This window comes from Hyaena hyaena, unplaced genomic scaffold (genome assembly GCF_003009895.1).
Source record: "Hyaena hyaena isolate Hyena2069 unplaced genomic scaffold, ASM300989v1 scaffold_288, whole genome shotgun sequence".
Taxonomy (NCBI): Eukaryota; Metazoa; Chordata; class Mammalia; order Carnivora; family Hyaenidae; genus Hyaena; species Hyaena hyaena.
In genome coordinates this window covers 1,253,459-1,271,993 of record NW_024080922.1, presented here as the reverse complement: position 1 = coordinate 1,271,993, position 18,535 = coordinate 1,253,459, and the positions used below count along the sequence as shown (strand labels likewise).

General features: G+C 41.3%; 1 protein-coding gene across 1 annotated transcript in view; it reads right to left on the bottom strand.

Moving 5' to 3' along the window:
• The window catches only part of B3GALNT2 (beta-1,3-N-acetylgalactosaminyltransferase 2), a 48,678-nt gene that overhangs the window by 13,056 nt on the left and 17,087 nt on the right, over nucleotides 1-18,535 (bottom strand). Inside the window, exons 3-6 of the mRNA XM_039247160.1 lie at nucleotides 17,574-17,674; nucleotides 15,806-15,999; nucleotides 11,749-11,844; nucleotides 1,455-1,565 (exon numbers count right to left, since the gene is read on the bottom strand). Of these exons, the coding sequence (XP_039103091.1) occupies nucleotides 1,455-1,565; nucleotides 11,749-11,844; nucleotides 15,806-15,999; nucleotides 17,574-17,674 (502 nt within the window). The remainder of the gene's footprint in view (nucleotides 1-1,454; nucleotides 1,566-11,748; nucleotides 11,845-15,805; nucleotides 16,000-17,573; nucleotides 17,675-18,535) is intronic.

Here is an 18,535-nt window from a genome sequence, read left to right as displayed (position 1 = left end):
CTTTCTGCATCTATGATGAAAACCTTTTCATTTTGTACGTGGGGTTTCCTAGAACAGGCTGCTAAGTTACTGGACTTGTTTTTAAGGTTAGCTCAGTGTTTAAGCCGGCTCTAGCTCTCTACAGCTGTGTGCCCCCAATGTGGATCGTTGATTCTTTACACTTGAACCTAGTCCTCAACTCAGAAGTCATCTGTTTCCTTTTGTGTAACCAACTTAATACTGCAGAATTCTGACACATTTTGGATATTTTTAAGTTTCATAAATAGAAAAGGAGGCAACATATATATATATTTTAATATTTATTCTTATTATTCAGTAAGAGAGAGGGAGACCGAGCACGAGTGGGGGAAGGGGAGAGAGAGGGAGACACAGAATCCGAAGCAGGCTCCAGGCTCTGAGCTGGCAGCAGAGAGCCTGACGTGGGGCTCGAACTTACCAACTGTGGGATCATGACCTGAGCCTAAGTCAGGTGCTTAACCGATTGAGCCACCCAGGCGCCCAAAGGAGGCAACATATAAAAGGCACCTGCCTTGGAAATAAACTATAATTAAATTCCACAAAACCTCTATCTTAAAGAAAGGACTTTTTGTAATAAAGAATGGGATCCTAAACACGATCCACAAGGCTAAGTCTGTAATTATATATGAATTTGAGGATCTAACGTCTTTCTCCTTCACTCGAGAAGTCCCACGATGAGCCAGGAATGGTCTTCTAAATGGGTAATAACATACCACTCATTTCAAATTCAGGAATTATTCACGTAAGGTTAACATTAACGAGAATATACTAAGCTTCTGAACTGAGATGCTAAGTAGTTTCCTAATCTTTGTACCAGAGCATCAAGGAGAATGAAAGACTGTGTGACACCACCACAAACACCACTTGTTTACTTAAAGCTCATCGTTTTAGGCCTGCCTACACCCGATCCCCCTGCATTTACTTGGGAGAAATTCACCTGTCACGGTTTTAAATTTGAAGCAAATCTGAATAAAAGAAAAACATGAGGCAGAGATCCCAGCACTATAGATGAAAGCGGATACTCCCTCTTATTTTCCTTCTATGTTAACTAACGTCCTGCTGTGGGGCTGAGAATGAATGTTCTGAATACTACTGAGCAGGTGTCCTTCAAGAACGCGAGCTTAAAAATTACTGAGAAATAAAATATCACACGTTTTAAAAGGGCCCCTACCTTGGGGCACCTGGGTGGCTCAGTCAGTTAAGCATCCGACTCCGGCGCAGGTCATGGTCTCACGGTTCGTGGGTTTGAGCCCTGCGTCGGGCTGTGTGCTGACAGCCAGCTCAGAGCCTGGAGGCTGTATCAGATTCTGTGTCTCCCTCTCTCTCTGCCCCTCCCCTGCTCATGCTCTCTCTCTCTCTCTCAGAAATAAAAACATTAAAAAAATTTTTTTAATGCTAAAAATGCCGAGTAACCTCAATAAAGGAGGAGGGCTTACCGTCATGACTCTGAGAACGCCCCCACCATCATTTACGGTCACTTTGTGGAGATTTCTTGACACGAGGCCTTGGAGGTCTTGGCTCTCCCACACGACTGTACCTTCAAAGCTCTTTTTGTGGAAAGATGAAGTACAGTCGGTTTCTTTATTGTCGTCATTGAGGTTTTAAGTAAGTCTTTAAAGAGAAATTAGATTCTTCCCCAATACCTACTGGTTAAAATGTGTATCCCAGCGACTCTAACCCACACTACTGTGGACATTTTGGTGTATATTCCCGTGTCATTTTTTTTTTCATGGCCATGTGAAAAAACTAAGTACAATCCTGCACTCCCCTGTTGTTTGTGTTTCCCACTACACCGAAGCGCCTCCAGACGCTACTGCGGCTGTTACAACCATCCTTTCTCACGAGTCTCCAACATGCCACTGCGTGCGTGCATCCCAAGTCACACAGACCCCTCCCTGCTGGCAGACATCTGGGCTCCATCAAATATCTAAGAGGGGCGCCTGGGTGGCTCAGTCCGTTAAGCGTCCGACTTCGGCTCAGATCATGATCTCACAGTTCGTGAGTTTGAGCCTCGCATGGGGCTCTGTGCTGACAGCTCAGAGCCTAGAATCTGCTTCGGATTCTGTGTCTGTCTCTCTCTCTCTGCCCCTCTCCTGCTTGCACTCTGTCTCTCTCAAAAATAAACATTAAAGACAAAAAAATTTTTTAAATAGCCAGTAAATCATGTTTTGGTGTTAAATGCTTATTTTTCCCTAACAGTAAGGTAGATTTTCAGGGGTGAAATTACAGGGACAAGGAAGAGAGATATTTTATATGAATCTTGGGAAACAATGCCCAGTTGTTTTTTCAAAAGGAAATTATACTAATTTATAGTCTTTCCCAATTTACAAAAATACCAACTGCACTAGTATTCTTCTTCTAAGTATGGGATATCAGTAAAAGTAAAGAAGTTTGAATCAATTTCGAATTTTTTAAAAAATGTTTCATTTAATTGCATTTGATTTCTAGTGATGTTTATAAATCATACAGTCTTTTCTGGGAATTCCGGATCCAGGCATCTCTGCCATCTAGCTACAGAGTTTTCTATTTTTCTTATTCATCTGTGTTATCTTGTAATCAGTGACCCTGTGTATATATTATATGCTAAAATAGTTTTTCAGAATTGTTTGCCACTTAACACTATGGTTTTTTGTGTTTGAAACTAAAAGGTCCACAAGTATACTCTGGTTTCTCTTCAGATCGCATAAATCTTTCACCTTTTACTCTGAAAGGCCCACAAGTTTTATCTTGTCACAATCGACAAGCTTTTCTTTTGTGATTATTACTATTAACTTTTGGACTTAGAGAGTTACACTCCCCTGCCCTAGGTTTGATATGCATTTAAATCCCAGGGTCTTCTAATTTCTCAGTGGGAGCTCAGCTACTCCTTCCACTGCTCAGGCTCCCTCCACAGTCAGCCCCTCGGAGAGGCTCGCTCCAGAGATCCAATGAAGGCAAGCAGCTCCCGCTTTTTCTTCTACCACATCAACCTTATTTTACTAACACCCCTTATCTATCACTCTGCTCTCATTTACCTTCCTATTGTCAAACCGCTCCCACTAGAATGCAAGTACCAGGAGCGCAGGGATCTTATCAACCACCAGGTCCCCAGCACCTAGAATGGCTTTGACATACAACAGGCACCCGAAAAATATTCACTCAGGGTCGAACTCAAAATTAATTGGAATGAATTTTGTTCTAGAGCACTAGTTAAAAGATAGAGCTTTAATATTCTTTTAAAAGTTTCACATATTAAAATGAAGAGATAAAAGTGCTTTAGTGTCCCAGTTAGCCAGGATTATAAGGAAACGGTACAAAATTCTATTTGTCCAACAAGCTAGGCCAGTGGTTTGAAAGTTGTTTTTTGTTTTTTTTTTTAAAGCACTACAGCTTCTCTGTGAGAATAGATAAAAACACTGACAGAGTCCGGATTCCCTACGCAGTCTGTCACTTTATATGCGGCTAAGGGGTCCTTCATCTGCACTGTTGGTGAGATGCCGAATGCACGTTGAGCAGCTCCAGGGTTTCTGAGAGCAGGCCTTACACGCACACTGTGGGTCGTCACTGCCTGACCACGACGACAGAGAAAATGATGCCAACCTCACGGGGCTGCACAGAGGGTTAGTGACCACGCAGCACAGCCTCCTTGCCCAGCACAACAGAGCTTTATGACCACTGGGAAGAACGCAGAAAGTGAAGTGTCCCTTTGAAAGATCCATGGTCTTATCCTGGAAATAGGTGTGGATTTTTTCTATGTTCTCCCTGGGTGGCCTTAACTCTATTCAACTTGACACTGAACCTCAACTCTGTAGAAACAAACAGCAATCCCACAGAAGAAAAACACAAGACTAGGGAGAAATACACCAAATATGTTGGGAAACAGATGGGTAACATCATATCCTGTTAACTTTTCTCTATTTTGTCAAATTTTCAACAGTGAAAAATATTTTTCATACTTTTATGATCAGGAAAAAAAATTTTAATGAAACAAGTGTATACAACTAAATAAATGTGGGGTCAGTCTTCTTTCAGGCAGAAGCCATTCTTTCAGCTTTTCAATGTCTACTACATAGCAGGCTCTGGGCTCTTCGAAGATCTGAAGAAACAAACCAGCTCATATCTTCAGATCATCACAACGTACCATGATACCTTCAGTAACAAAGGAAAGTCATTGTGCTTGCAGAGGTCAGACAAAATTTCAAATGACGGTGCGAACAGAGCTAAGTCTTGAAGGCATCGGAGTCAGACAAGTGAGAGGCAGACAAAATAACACATCACAAGGCAGACTTGAAAGAGCGCTGCCTGTTCAGAACAACCTCAGCGCTGCCGAGGCGCAAGGCTGAGGGCAGGAGAGGGGAAAGGTAGGCTAAGGTTGCCTGTGGCTTCTGTGAGAGTCTGTCCCTTATCTGGAAGGCAGTGGAAAGCGCAAAAGTTTGCAAGCCCAGAGTGACACATCATAGCTGCATTTTAGAAAGGCCACTCGAGCAGCAGCACAGCCCCAGAGCCGCTGACGGGGAGAAAGGGACGCATCCCAGGAGTCCAGGTGAGAAGGAGCAAGCGCTTATTCAGACATTAAGACTGCCTTCCGAGAAACTGAAGGAGACAGAAATCTATGGAAAGATATTCAAGCTCACAGACTCAAAGTATTAATATGGTTAAACTGTCCATACTACTCAAAGCAATCTTCAGATTCAATGTGATCTCTACCAAAATTCCAATGGCTTTTCCACAGAAATACAATAAATAATACTAATATCTGTATGAAATCACAAAGAGACCCCAAATAGCCAAAGCAATCTGAAGAACAAAGCTGGAGCGCCTGAGTGGCTTGGTTGGTTGAGTATCTGATTCTTGATTTCAGCTCAGGTCTTGATCTCCCAGTTCACATGAGACAGCCTGCTTGGGATTCTCTCTCTCACTTTTTCTCCGCCTCTCCCCTGCCCCCCTCTCCTCCCCTTATAATAAACAAACATTAAAAAAAAAACAGCCGGAGGGCATCATGCTTCCTTATTTCAAACTATATCACAAAGCTACTGCAATCAAAACAGCATGGTTTCAGCAAAAAACTGACACAAAGACCAACAGAACAGGAGAGCCCAGAAATAAACCCACACACGTACAGTCAACTGATTTACAAAAGAGGAGGCGAGAATATACAACGGGGAAAGGACAGTCTCTTCAATAGATGGGGTTGGGAAAACGGGACAGCCACATGCAAAGGAATTAAATGGGATTGTTACCTTGTACTAGACACAAAAATTAACTCAAAATGGCTTCAAGACATGATAAGACCTGACACCACAGAATAGGTAGTAAGCTCCTTGACACTGGACTTGACAATTTTTTTATTTAATACCAAAAGCAAGTGTAACAAAAACAGAAATAAACAATTGGGACTACAATGAACTGCAAAGCTCCTGCACAGCAAAGGAAACCATCGACAAAATGAAAAGGCAGCCTATGGATGGGAGAAAATATTTGTAAGGAGTGAATATCCAAAATATATAAAGAACTCCTACAGAACAACAAAAATCCAAACAATCTGATTAAAATATGGGCAGAAGATCTGAACAGACGTTTCCGAAGACAACATATAGCCAAGAGACACATGAACAGATGCTCAACATCACTCACCATCAGAGAATGTCCCCTCATACCGGCTACAGTGGTGACTACCATCAGACAAGGAACAAGTGTGTGGACAAGGATGTGTAGAAAAGGGAAACAGTGGCTGAAGCCATCGTGGAAAACAGTATGGAGGGTCCTCAAAATATTAAAATAGAACTACCCCCACGATCCAGTAATTCCACTTCTTTATCCAAAGGAAATGAAAACACAATAACTTGGAAAGATATCTGCACCACCATGTTCACTGCAGTATTATTTACAACAGCCAAGGCATGGAAGCAACCCAAGTGTCCACAGATGAATGGATAAAGAAGATGTGATGCGCAAACACACGCACAGAGGGATATTATTCAGCCATAAAAAGGAAGGAAACCTTGCCATTTACAACATGGATGGAACTTGAGGGCAGTCTGCTAAGTGAAATAAGTCAGATAAAGGCAAATCTCGTATGATTTCACTTATATGTGGGCTCTAAAATGCGGGCTCTAAAATGCTTTTAAAAAGCCAAAGACAAAACACCGAACTCACAGAGAGAGAGAGAACAGATGGGTGGTTGCCAGAGGCATGGGCTGGGTGGATATGCAAAATGGGAGAAGGGGGTGAAAAGGTACAAATTTCCAGTTATAAAATAAATAAGTCCTGGGCATGTAATAATGTGCAGCACGGTGACCACAGTTAATAATGTTGTGTTGTGTATCTGAAGGTTGCTAAGAGGATCTTAAAAGTTCTTGTCACAAGAAAAGAAATGGGATGGTGGTGATGGATGTTAGACTTAGATCATTCTGCAGTGTTGAATCATTATGTTTGTAACACCTGAAACTAATATGTTATATGTCGATTACATCTCCATTTAAAAATTAAGACTGCTTTCTGAGTTGAATGAAATGCTTAAAGAAAACAATGTCCTTAATAACTGAGAAGTGCTCTGAGGTTCAAGCTTAATTAGTAAAAATCAGTATCTTAAAACAATGTATCAAGTGGCCAAACCCGAAAAAGCTGGTTAAGAGACATTTTGGCAATGTAGCAATGTCCAGTGGGAGGAGGACACAGGAATTGGAAGGTCCTACCTGAATGAGCCACGTACCACTGCTGTAATCAAATTCAATGATCAAGCCAAGCACTGTTCAGATTTGGGTTTTTTGGTCCCTGAGATCCCAGTTAGGAGACCCACAGCCAGGGGTCATGACTTTCAAATGAAACAAGCTAATAATCCCCATTCATGATGAGTGAACGGACACTCTGGTTTACAAACTGGTCCTCTGTGAATTTATTCAGTGTCATTCAGTGAGAATCTGATCATCTCGAAGTGAACTCACCGGAAGGTCAGTACCAGAACCTGAGAGCTAAGTCCTAGATCCTTGACAATGGGAGGCTGCTTTGGGTTAATCATGTGTCTTTCTCCTGGCAAAACAGTCTCTTGCCTTTGGTGTACTGTCCTCTAAAACTTTAACAGTGATAAAGTTTGGAAAAACTGATACCAGATCTGATCAGGAGAAAGAACTGATAGGATTTAGTGAGTGCCTGGATAGGAGAGCTGAAGATAAATCCCACGATTCTGGTTTGGATGCTTGGGAAAAACGATACTAGTAACCAAGACTGAAAATACAGGGGAAGAGGAGAGTGGATGGGATGGAGATGATATTATAATTAATAATAATAATAAATTGTATATATTATTATTATGACACCACCGTTCGAATGCCCTTGGGACATTCACGTGGAGAAGGTCAGTAGGCAGCAGAAGTATGTACCTAAGAGAAATGTGGGCTAGAGTTGGATTTAAGAACCATTAGCAAACAGAGGGTAATTGATAGAATTTGCCTAGGAAGAAGGAGTAAAAGAAACAGAAAGCCAGGTATCAAATCCTAATGATTAAGAGGAAAGCGAGAGGGGCATCTAGCTGGCTCAGTCGATGGAATATGAGACTCTTAATCTTGGGGTTGTGAGTTTGAGCCCCGCGCTGGGTGCAGAGATCACTTAAAATCTTTTTTAAAAAGAGGAAAACAAAGTCCCTAGGGAAGGAGGGGATAATGAAGTCCCTATGGAAGAAGGACTGGGCCGGATGCGGCTGAACCAGAAGAATGTGTATCGTAGAAGCAAAGAGAAAGATGCAATCAGGAAAGCTAAGAGCAGAAAGTGTGCCCTGGAGCTGGGTCCCTGGTATCTTAGTGACTGCAGTTTCGGATGAACCCTACCCTAACTAAAAGCTATAAGGACCAAATAAAAATGCTTCCCCTTGAAAGTATATATCTAGAAACTACAGCAAGTAATTCTCTGTCCCATCCGCTCAACCGACATTGACCTTTATTTGCCTTGCCGTCTCCCGCGGCACCCAATGGCGGTCTCCCCGGGACTGGGTTAGGACAACAGCAACAGTGCGGACTACACTGAGGACTTGCCAGAACAACTGCCTGGCCCCCAAACGATCCTGCTCTCTCGGCTGAACTTCCATATCCCTGCGGGTGCTGCCTGCTCCTCCTCCAGCGCACGGCTCAATTCCTACCTCCAGCTTCTCTCCCAGGCCTCCTCTCGGCTCTGAGCCAAAGGAATTAGAAAGCCAGGGATCTCTTCAGATGAGAAACAGTGTGTTTATGGCAGTTCTCTGCAAAAAAAAACAAACCCTAAAACCCACACAGAAGCTGGGAACAGCGTGGCGTAGGCTGCAGAAATGAGATCTAGTAAGCCATCTCACCCATCATGCTAGCGCCCTCCACAATGCCTTTCGCATGTTGTTAATTCTTGCGTGTCCTATTTCTAACTTCTCATCCAAAGCAACAGAGTAGCTTCAATCTACTGTATTTTCACACCTGTAAAAAACTTTCAACAGTTCTTTTATGGACTGGAGAAATGACTACATCTAAAGAATTTCAACCTGCCAAAACAGTAAGTGTGTAAGTGCCCACGCTGCTAACAATGTTGTCTCTGGTGACTCTGGTGAACAAAAGTAGTCTTTTCACCGAAATTAGTTTCAGGTTTCAACTGCACTGTTCAGGAAGATACAAAATTAAGAGAAATATTTTAAGAGAAGCACACAGCAGTCTCCATTTAAATTCGTGGCTCCCACTGAGATTTATGCTTTAGCGAGTCACAGAACAAAAACATTACAGGAGATCTGCTTACTTGAGAAGCTCTATGGCTGACACGTTACTCCAGGAGGCTGTGAAATACGGAGCGAGTAAGATGATGCGCAAATCATCTACTACTCTCTCGAAAACGGCACAAATGATGTTTTTCTTCTGTCATCCTGTGCTGATGATATGCGGGCAAACCATTCATCGCTATCGCTTTGTCTGTGCTAATAAACCTGTGCTAATAAATTAGGCTTGAAGCAACAGAAATGAGTATCTACGCACAATTAAATATGGTTTCAACAAAAATGGGAGTTTGTGGAAAAGGACAGAGTTTTTAAAGAGTGTTTTGTTTTTATAAAGCTAATACATATTTATTACAGAACATTTAAAAAAGACACAAAAAGAAAACAATCATCCACAATCCTACCTCCTTACCACGAGGTATGGCCTCTGTTAAAGAACTGCATGTTTTTATTTATTTATTTATTTTTTTTAAATAGACTCTTTTTTTTTAATGTTTTATTTATTTCTAGGAGAGAGAGAGAGACAGCTTGAGCAGGGGAAGGTCAGAGAGAGAGGGAGTCACAGACTGAAACAGGCTCCAGGCTCTGAGCTAGCTGTCAGCACAGAGCCTGACGCGTGGTCCGAACCCACGAACTGCGAGACCATGACCTAAGCAAAAGTCGGACGCTTAACTGACTAAGCCACCCAGGCGCCCCTTAAAAGAAAAAGTATTACTTAGGAGTAATGAAAAACAAAAAGTCAATTTAGCTTGAAGCTTAAAGTGACATAAAGATCACCAGGCCATGGGCATGAAAAATCTTAACTAAGATGGCCACTCACCATCCTGACGTTATTACCTACTGCTAGCTCACCATCCTGACCTTGAACCAGTTCTTATTTTGAAAACTTCAAAGCTACAGAAAAGTTGAATATAACACCCAAATCACCTAGACCCACCAAGTGTCAACATTTGGTCACCTCTGCTTTACCTCTGTTTACACACATACTTTTCTGTTCTTGCTTGTTGTTGAAAAACTTGAAAGCAAAACGTGGACATCGTGACATTTCACCTCTAAGTACTTCAACATGTATTTCCGAAGAACAAGGACATTCTAATGGAAAGTAATTAATTTTTGTGGACTAATCAAAATCCCTAATTCTTTCCAGCTGACCAAGATAATGGGCCAGACTCCATAAAACTGATTAGCCTGAAGTATTAAAGCTTATTTTCTGCCTCTTTGCATCACACTGTGACTCCTTCCTCTTTTTTTAAAAAGTTTATTTATTTTGAGAGAGACAGAGACAGTGCATGCAGGGGAGGAGCAGAGAAAGAGGGAGAGAGAGAATCCCAAGCAGGCTCCATGCTGTACGTGAGGAGCCTGATATTCCTTTCATGAAGAGGAAAGTGCCCACAACAAAGAATTAATCTGGCTCAAAATGTTGATGGTGGCGAGATTTAGAAACTCTTTAAGAGGAAGGGGTCAGGGGTGTCTGGGTGGCTCAGTTGGTTAAGCTTCCTACTCTTGGCTTAGGCTCAGGTCATGATCTTGTGGTTAGTGAGTTTGAGTCCCACATCAGGCTTGCTGCTGTCAGCCTATCAGCACAAAACCCGCTTTGGATCTTCTGTCCCCCTCCCTCTCCCCTGCTTGTGCTCCCTCAAAAATAAACAGAAATATTTTTAAAAATTAAAATAAACAAACAAAACACAGAATGGCTTCCTTCAAAAGCTGAGATCCAACTCGTAGCCAATGCTACACAGCTAAGCCACTCCTCTTAACAAGAAGATGCCTTTGATGGTACATACTTCATGTAACAAAGAAAAAAGTTCATATATGAAACTAAAAGGAATACAAGGACCACGAAAACAGGCACTCTCACATAATGCTCATCACTCAAACGAATACAAACTGCTAAGCTGCCCTCCAGAAAGAAATCGTGTATCTTAAAAATGTGTATAAAGTCCAAACCAGCAACTTATGCTAAGGAAATAACCAGTTACGTACACCAAAGAGTAAGGAGCATAAGGATGTTCGCTATAGGTTTCTGCATAACACTGAGAAACTGGAAACTTTTTCCCAGTGCGTTTTAGTTTCACTTTCATTTAAAATGTTTTTAAGCGGAAGTTCATATACGGGCAAAATGAAGGCGATCTTTTCACATCTACAGAATTAACACAGAGTTTCAACCACCTGTTCTTCACTGCAAAGCCCCACAGTGTACTGAGAGATGTGCTGCACAAGTAAACCGAACCACAAGACCAGCGGTAAGAAGATGTCTCTTGGTTAGTCTGCTGTCTAGCTTCCGCGTTTTAGCTCGGCTTTGATGTTGCAGCATGAACTCTCCAGGAGATCTAAAGTGATTCCCAGAGATGCCTGGGAACCCGATTCCCAATGTGGTTCCAAAGCACTGAGGAATGGCCTCAGAGCAGACTGACCCCGCCTGGAAAGGCTGAGGCTGATGGATGAGGGATCTGGTCACGCCCAAGCACACAATGCTCCGCAGCTCGACCGTGGCTTCGCTGCAGGACTGATGAGGGCGACTGGCAGGCGGGTGACGGGCTCTCTAGAACACATGAACTTAAAACTGGACCTGGAAGGATCTAGAAGGGGACACCTCTTTTCATACAAGTTCCTGGGGAGCTTTATTCATCTTGGAAACGTGGCCGATCTCTCTGCAGTTATCCTGTCTGCACTCACCATCCCCATCTTTAGATAAGGAAACTACCTGACTTCTTTAATTGGTGTCTGCATCTGGTATTTCCATCAGGCCGTACCTATTACTATCGTTTGGCATTAAAACAGTCATGCAGTTCCCTACTCTGCTAAATAAACCATGGTAACATACAGTGCTTTCCAAAGAGTGTGGTCTGGCAACTCCTGGGGCTCTGTGGCAGTCGGGTGCAGAGAACCACGTCTCAGTACGCACACGCTGCGGTAGCCTCACCTACGCTCCTCGTGCAACAGAAAACTGAGCACCTGTCTCTGTAGAACGTAACCCTGGCCTACGAAGGACCAAGCCGGTACCACAGCCTCTTCGTTACCCCGCATACCTCGGGCAAGATGAACTGCTCCACGGGCTTGTACCACAGCTTGTTCACCTGCACACCACAGCTCGGAGGACTAAAACGGGCCACGAAGAGGGCCTCCTACAAATGCAGAGGGGAGGAGAAGGCAAGAAATAGGGGGGAGAAAAAACAAAAAGAAAAGAGTTCATGTTAGTGCATCTGCAGCAAGTTTGCAAACATCTTCTGTCTTGGTCGGTGTAATCCTTGACGGCCCCAGCCATGGTTAATACGGGTCTCCTGTCATTTAGACATTGCATTTTCCAATGCAATCGTGGTTATCAAATAGATATTTAAGATAACAAAAGCTGTCATGAAGTTCTAAAACACGAAGAGGGACAGCTTGGATGGCTCAGATAAGCATCTGACTTCAGCTCAGTTCATGATCTCGAGGTTTGTGAGTTCGAGCCCCGCATTGGGCTCTGTGCTGGCAGCTCAGAGCCCGGTACCTGCTTCAGATCCTGTGTCTCCCTCTCTCTCTGCCCCTCCCCGACTCACGGTGTCTCTCAAATACATTTTAAAAACATTAAAAAAAAAAGATTCAAGAGTAATCCTAATTTCTAGATCAGGATAACAGTGGAATCCAGAGACCTGTTGTTTTAGTTACATGTTTGAGTTTTTGTGTCAGTGGAGCTTTTAACCACAATAAAACACAAACTCCCATACCTGAGTCATTTCATAAAGCTCTCTCACTGTAGTTATAATGGCTGGAATCATTGGTAGATTTGTTCCCTCCTGCTTACATTTATGTAATTAAGCACATTCACCAACTACAGATTCTTTAGAAAAAGCAGGAATTTAGAAAAAGGATTCTTTAGAAAAAGCAAAAAAAAAAATTTAAGCTTAAATTGATTTACATATTTACTAGTTGCTCTCTAACACTGTATCTGTTAGTAACAATTACCATTCACAGTAATACAAAAATAAGCTTCATGAGGCCTAAAAAACCTGAGTTCTTCTACAGATAACAATTCTTCTATAGATAACAATTATGAACACTGGACAAAACAGAAAAAAGATGCTCTGAAGGCACTGGAATGTGAATAGGCTGAAACTGAAGGAAAATCAATACTAGGAAGAAAAGAACAGCACATTTAAAAAATGATTTTCTTCATCTGAAGGCACACCTTGTGGGGGCAACCAGAAATTTTAATTAAAACCTGCCATTATTCTGGTTGAAAAATATCCAAGGACAGAGTTGGGGCAAACACATCAGCTACAAAGTGAGAAAAATCCCCAAAAGGAAAGGGTCAAAAAGAGAGAGTCCTAAATTCTTTACATAAATTCTGCCCAAATCCATGACTGACTCATGACATCCACATTCAAAGCGGAATCCAAGTAGCGCACCAAAGTCCCGAAGAACTGAACAGAGATTTCAGCTGCTGCCCACTGCGAGGGAGAAAAAGTCTAAAGTCTCTCTCAGCCAATGTAGCTGCCTGCCGAAAACAAACAAAACATCGATACTCTTCATGGAATATAATAAGATCCAGAGACCCTGCAATGAATTATTCACAATATCTAGGATATAATCCAAAATTACTTGATATAAGATACACCACAAAACTGTTATCCATGCTCAAGAGAAAAGATGATAATCGATAAAGACAGACTTCAACATGATTCAAATACGAGAATAAACAGACGGGATTTTAAAGCCATTATTATAACTAAGGTCAAAGCTGCAAAGAAAATATGTTCAAAATGAATAAACACAGGAAATTTTAGAGAAATAAAACGACGAAAGAGAATTGAAGGGAAATTCTGGAACTGAGAAGTACAATATCGAAAATAAATTCACTGACGAGTTTGAACAGATTTGAGATGGTGGAAGAGTCAGTGAATCTGAATACAGATTGATGGAAATGACTGAATATGAAAAAAAGAAAAAAACATTTATTTAAATGTGCACAGACAGTCTCATGATCTGGACAACAATGCCAAAAGGTCTAATAGACATGAAATTGAAATTCGGAATGAGTGGAGAAAATGCGGCTGAGCAAACTTTTTTGAAGAAATAATAGCTGAAGGTTTCCCAAATTTGGTAAAAGACAAACTTACAGATTCAAGAAAGTTGGCAAACCCTGAGCTGAATAGACACAAAGAAAACGCCACACCAAAGTACAACACAATCAAGCTGCTTAAAACCAAGTATAAAGAGAAAATTTTCCAAGCAGCCAGGAAAAGCAAGCAAAAACCACATCCCATGTATCATCCCCGGGAGCAATAGGAAGGCTAGCTGGCTTCTCACCCGAAACAGTGGAGGCCAGGAAATGTTGAAGGGACATCTTAAAAATACTTAAGAGAAAAAAAAAAAAATCAACCCAGAATTTTTATATCAGAAAATATTCCTTAAGAAAAAAAGGAGGGGCGGGGGACAGAATAAAGGCAAAATAAAAACATTTTCAGAAAAAGGAAAACTAGGCAAATTCATTACCAGTAAATTTGTGTGTTCAGGAAACCTCAATATTCAGGAAGGAATGAAGAGCACCGGAAATGGTAGATGTCTGTGTGGGCAAATCTAAAAGACTATACCTTCTCTAAATTACTTTCATACACATTTGGCTGTTTAAAGCAAAAGCTGTAACATTCTTCTTATATTTGACATGAAAGGGTACAGCATCAATTTTCAGAAAAATGAAAAATTTAGGATGTATATCGTAATCTTTCTGTCAACCACACACACACCCCATACAAAGAGCTGTAGCTGAAAGCACAACAGAGAGATTAAAATGGAATTTTAAAAAATACTCAAACCCAAAGAAGGCAGGAAAAGAAGAACAAAGGTAAAAACAGTGGAACAAACTGAAAACTAATAGCAAAATGAAAAACAGAAATCCAGCCACTTCAATAATTGCGTTAAATGTAAATGGATAAACACTTCATGTAAAAAAGTAGAGATTCACAGACTGGATTTGAAAGGAAGACCAACTACAAGCTGTCCTCAAGAAACACAATTTCTAGCAGCATTAAAAAAAAAAAAAAAAGATATATCATGACCAAGACAAATAGGAGGTAGGTTTAACATTTCAAAATGAATAAATGTAATTCATCCCACTAACAGAATAAAGAGCAAGAACACAGGAAACATTCTATATGCTGACTATCAGGAGAACGCATAAACATACTGCTGGAATACAACTCAGCCAAAAAAAAAAAAAAAAAAAAAAAAAAAAAAAGGGAAAGGGCGCTGGCTGGCTCAGTTGGTAGATTATGTCCTCTTGACCTGAGGTTTGTGAGTCCAAGCCCCACACTGGGCATAGATCTCACTTAAAAAAAAAAGTAAAAGAAAAGGGAAAATTCACTAATACATACAAGAACATGGATGGGTTACAAAAACAGGTTGAGTGAAAGAAGCCTTACACAGGAGAGTACCTTTTGATTCTATTTACATATAAAACCCCACAATAGGCAAAACTAGTCAAAATGTTAACTACTATACAAATTAGGTAGGTATACGGGTGCTCACTGTAGAACTCCTCCAAGATTTCTATAGTTTAAGACCCACAGGTTTATCTTTTCAAATACAATTTCTTGCTGATATACTTCAGATGTGCTCTGTGAACAAATCAGATTTCCCCACGTATCAGTAACGGAGTAATAATAAGCCCAGTTGTTTTAAGCTTTCATTCCCTCTACATCCTCCTTACAAAAGACGTTTGGAGCAGCTGTCAGCCTTGCATTCTAGCGATAGGCGTCTAGGGTTGGAACAGAGACAATAATACTCGCTTACACCTTAGAGTCCCAAAGTTCCTACATTCATTATCAACTTTTATAATTCCTTAGGCTTTAGGGGATTTTAGGTTGGAATTTCTAATCTAGTCCAATTTTTTTTCTTTTCTAGATACAACATATTTATTCTCCATTGGTATTCTCTTCCCAAACCAGCATATTAATATATTACACTAGCATGTATCCAATTAGTAAGGGAAGTCTTCCAACCAGATGGAATTATGGAGTCTCCCAACCTACTAAATGCCATAAGGGAAAAGCTGGTATTTTTTAGAAAGAAAAATGGGGAAAATCTTGTAAAAATCACAGTGCATACCTCTTGTTCTGCCTGATAAAGCCTGACCGTGATGTTCCTCTGGAAACCCACATCGCTGGCATCATAAAACACCCCGAGGCTGGTAATAACAATCGGGTAGAGAACTCGGAAGCTCACGCTGACAACCTGGTCCTCAGAAACCCCTGATGAGGTGTCTTCAGAAAGACTGAATGCTTCAATTTCCTGGTTCAAAACTAAGACGTAATGAGAAAAGGAGTTTTATACAACCAAACAAGTATAATCTTGTAACTCACAAATGGCAGTAATTAAAAAAAAAATTCTCCAGAAATACAGCTGCTTCCAAGGAACAAAACCAAACTTATTTTGAAATTTAAAAATGAAGTTTTCAGACACATCTAGATTATCAAAACGACTTTAGTAAGTTTTTATATACACAGGTGTGCATATATATGTCCAAATGCCACAGAGGAATATTATCACAGTGTCTATTAAGAAAGGCTGGATAAATAGGGATATTAAAAACAGTACCTAATGCAGTCATAAATAATGAGAAAATATAGTCTTGCTCTGCAAATTCCAAAATTCCTATTTCGTGTTGGGTAATTTAAAATATTTGTGATGTCATAAGACAAAAGTACTTGGGGTGCCTGGATGGCTCAGTCGGTTAAGCGTCCGACTTTGGCTCAGGTCATGATCTCACGGTTCATGGGGTCGAGCCCCGCGTCAGGCTCTGTGCCGACACCTCAGAGCCTGGGGCCTGCTTCAGATTCTGTGTCTCCTTCTCTCTCTGACCCTCCCCTGTTCACAATGTTTCTTTCTGTCTCGCAGAAATAAATATGACATTAAAAAATATTTTTTTTAAAAGACAAAAGTACTTGAAATCACTTCCAGTAACACTGAGCAACTGTATGTAATACTGATAAGAGAGAAGCACGCTACACAGAGTAAGCCTTTCTGATCACATCCCATGGGCCACGTCCCATCTTCATAACTGTACTATGTAATCATGTGGCATTATTTGGCATTATGGGTTACAATACAGAGGCCTGGGGATTTAAATGACTCACCCAAGGTCACAGATAGTGGCAGAGCCATGCATCAACCCCAAAAGCTAGGTGTATATAATCATATAGGTTTGACAAATCTCAAAATACCAGAAGTCTAATCAGCACATTTAAAGCTGAAAAGTTTAATCTTCCTTAGAAACACAGCTGAACATAATAGGAAATGTGGAAAAAGAAAGATAAATGGTTATTACAATCAGCAATTTCCTAAAATCAGTCTCCTAGTAACAGAGGAAATCGAATCAGTACCATCTCTCTTCCTCCTCAATCGACCTCCCACAAATCTTTAACTATAAGGAATGCAAAATATTACTCATATTTAAAATTTTGTACTATTTGCTTCTTTTACATAAGTTTAGGCAATAATCCTAAGAGAAATCCGATTCACAGTATTTGTATCAACATTACTCCAACTTGATGAGACAGTGAGTGAGCAGTTATCTCCAAGTTCAAGGTTCAGTTATTCAGGACTTATCTAGGTGTAAGGAATCTCTGGAGGGACGCATCTGCATCATACTGAACAGCAAACTCTCCTGGATCCTGAAATTATGTACATCTCTAAAGACTCCTCACAGATACCAACAGTTATCAGTCAACTGTCAAAAAGGATGAAAGCTACATTTGGATGAAAGCTGAAGTTTAGTCTGCTAAAAACCGACCAGTGGGCCATGGAGCTTAGCAGCTTTTCGTCATCACCAGACTTGTACGTTGGGGTCACAGGGCTAAGGAAAAAGGCAACTCACCTGGATTCGTGATGTTGAGCAGTCGGCAGGAGTAAGGGTCTTCGCGGTCTTCCACGGGCACCTCGCAGCCACGAGCACCTATTATGAACTTGACAAGCACACTGAGAGAGGCGTTGGCATTAACATCAGCTCCTGATCTTTACGTTGCACATGCAGATTTCCTCACACCCATTTCAGAGCTTTTGCTTTGAGACACAAGTATTAATGATGATTCATTCCAACTTTCCTTTCCTAGTCCAGCAAAAGAGCCAGCAAAACCAAAAGTCGCCAGCCACAGATGACTTCTGTGCAAGCCTCTACCTTGGTGCTGGTTTAAAGCGAGTGTGAGTGTGTCGTCCTGGCCGCCAGCAGATGCTCATACCAGTTAAAAGCGAACTACAGTAAAGCCCATTTCTCATGCCTCGACCTACAAACGTATCTCTGTCTGCAATCTCCTTCACTTGCTTCCTTCGATTTCAGAAGGTATTCCTTCTGCTCCAGATCAGTCTGTCTACACAAGTGGAGGTCCTCTCCTCTCCTGTACCTTTTTTGGCTGGTTACCTGTAACATATGGCTCCTTCCCTACACATTATAAATACGATGAAGTCTTTTTTCTTAATTAAAAAAAAATTTTTTTAATTCTTGACAGAGACAGCATTAGTGGGGGAAGGGCAGAGAGAGAGGGAGACACAGAATCCGAAGCAGGCTCCAGGCTCTGAGCTGTCAGCACAGAGCCCAACATGGGACTCAAACTCATGAACTATGACATCATGACCTGAGCTGAAGTTGGACGCTTAGACAACAGAGCCCCGCAGGCACCCCCATGAAGTCTTGATTTAATTTCTGTGTGCCTACCGTGCCTTCCTTGGCTCTACCCTTTCCTTTACAGCAAAGTCCTATAAAGGAATTAACTGAAGTTGCAGGCTCTAATGTGTCATGTCTTACTCATTTTACAAAACAGAGATTTCAGCTTCAATACCCAC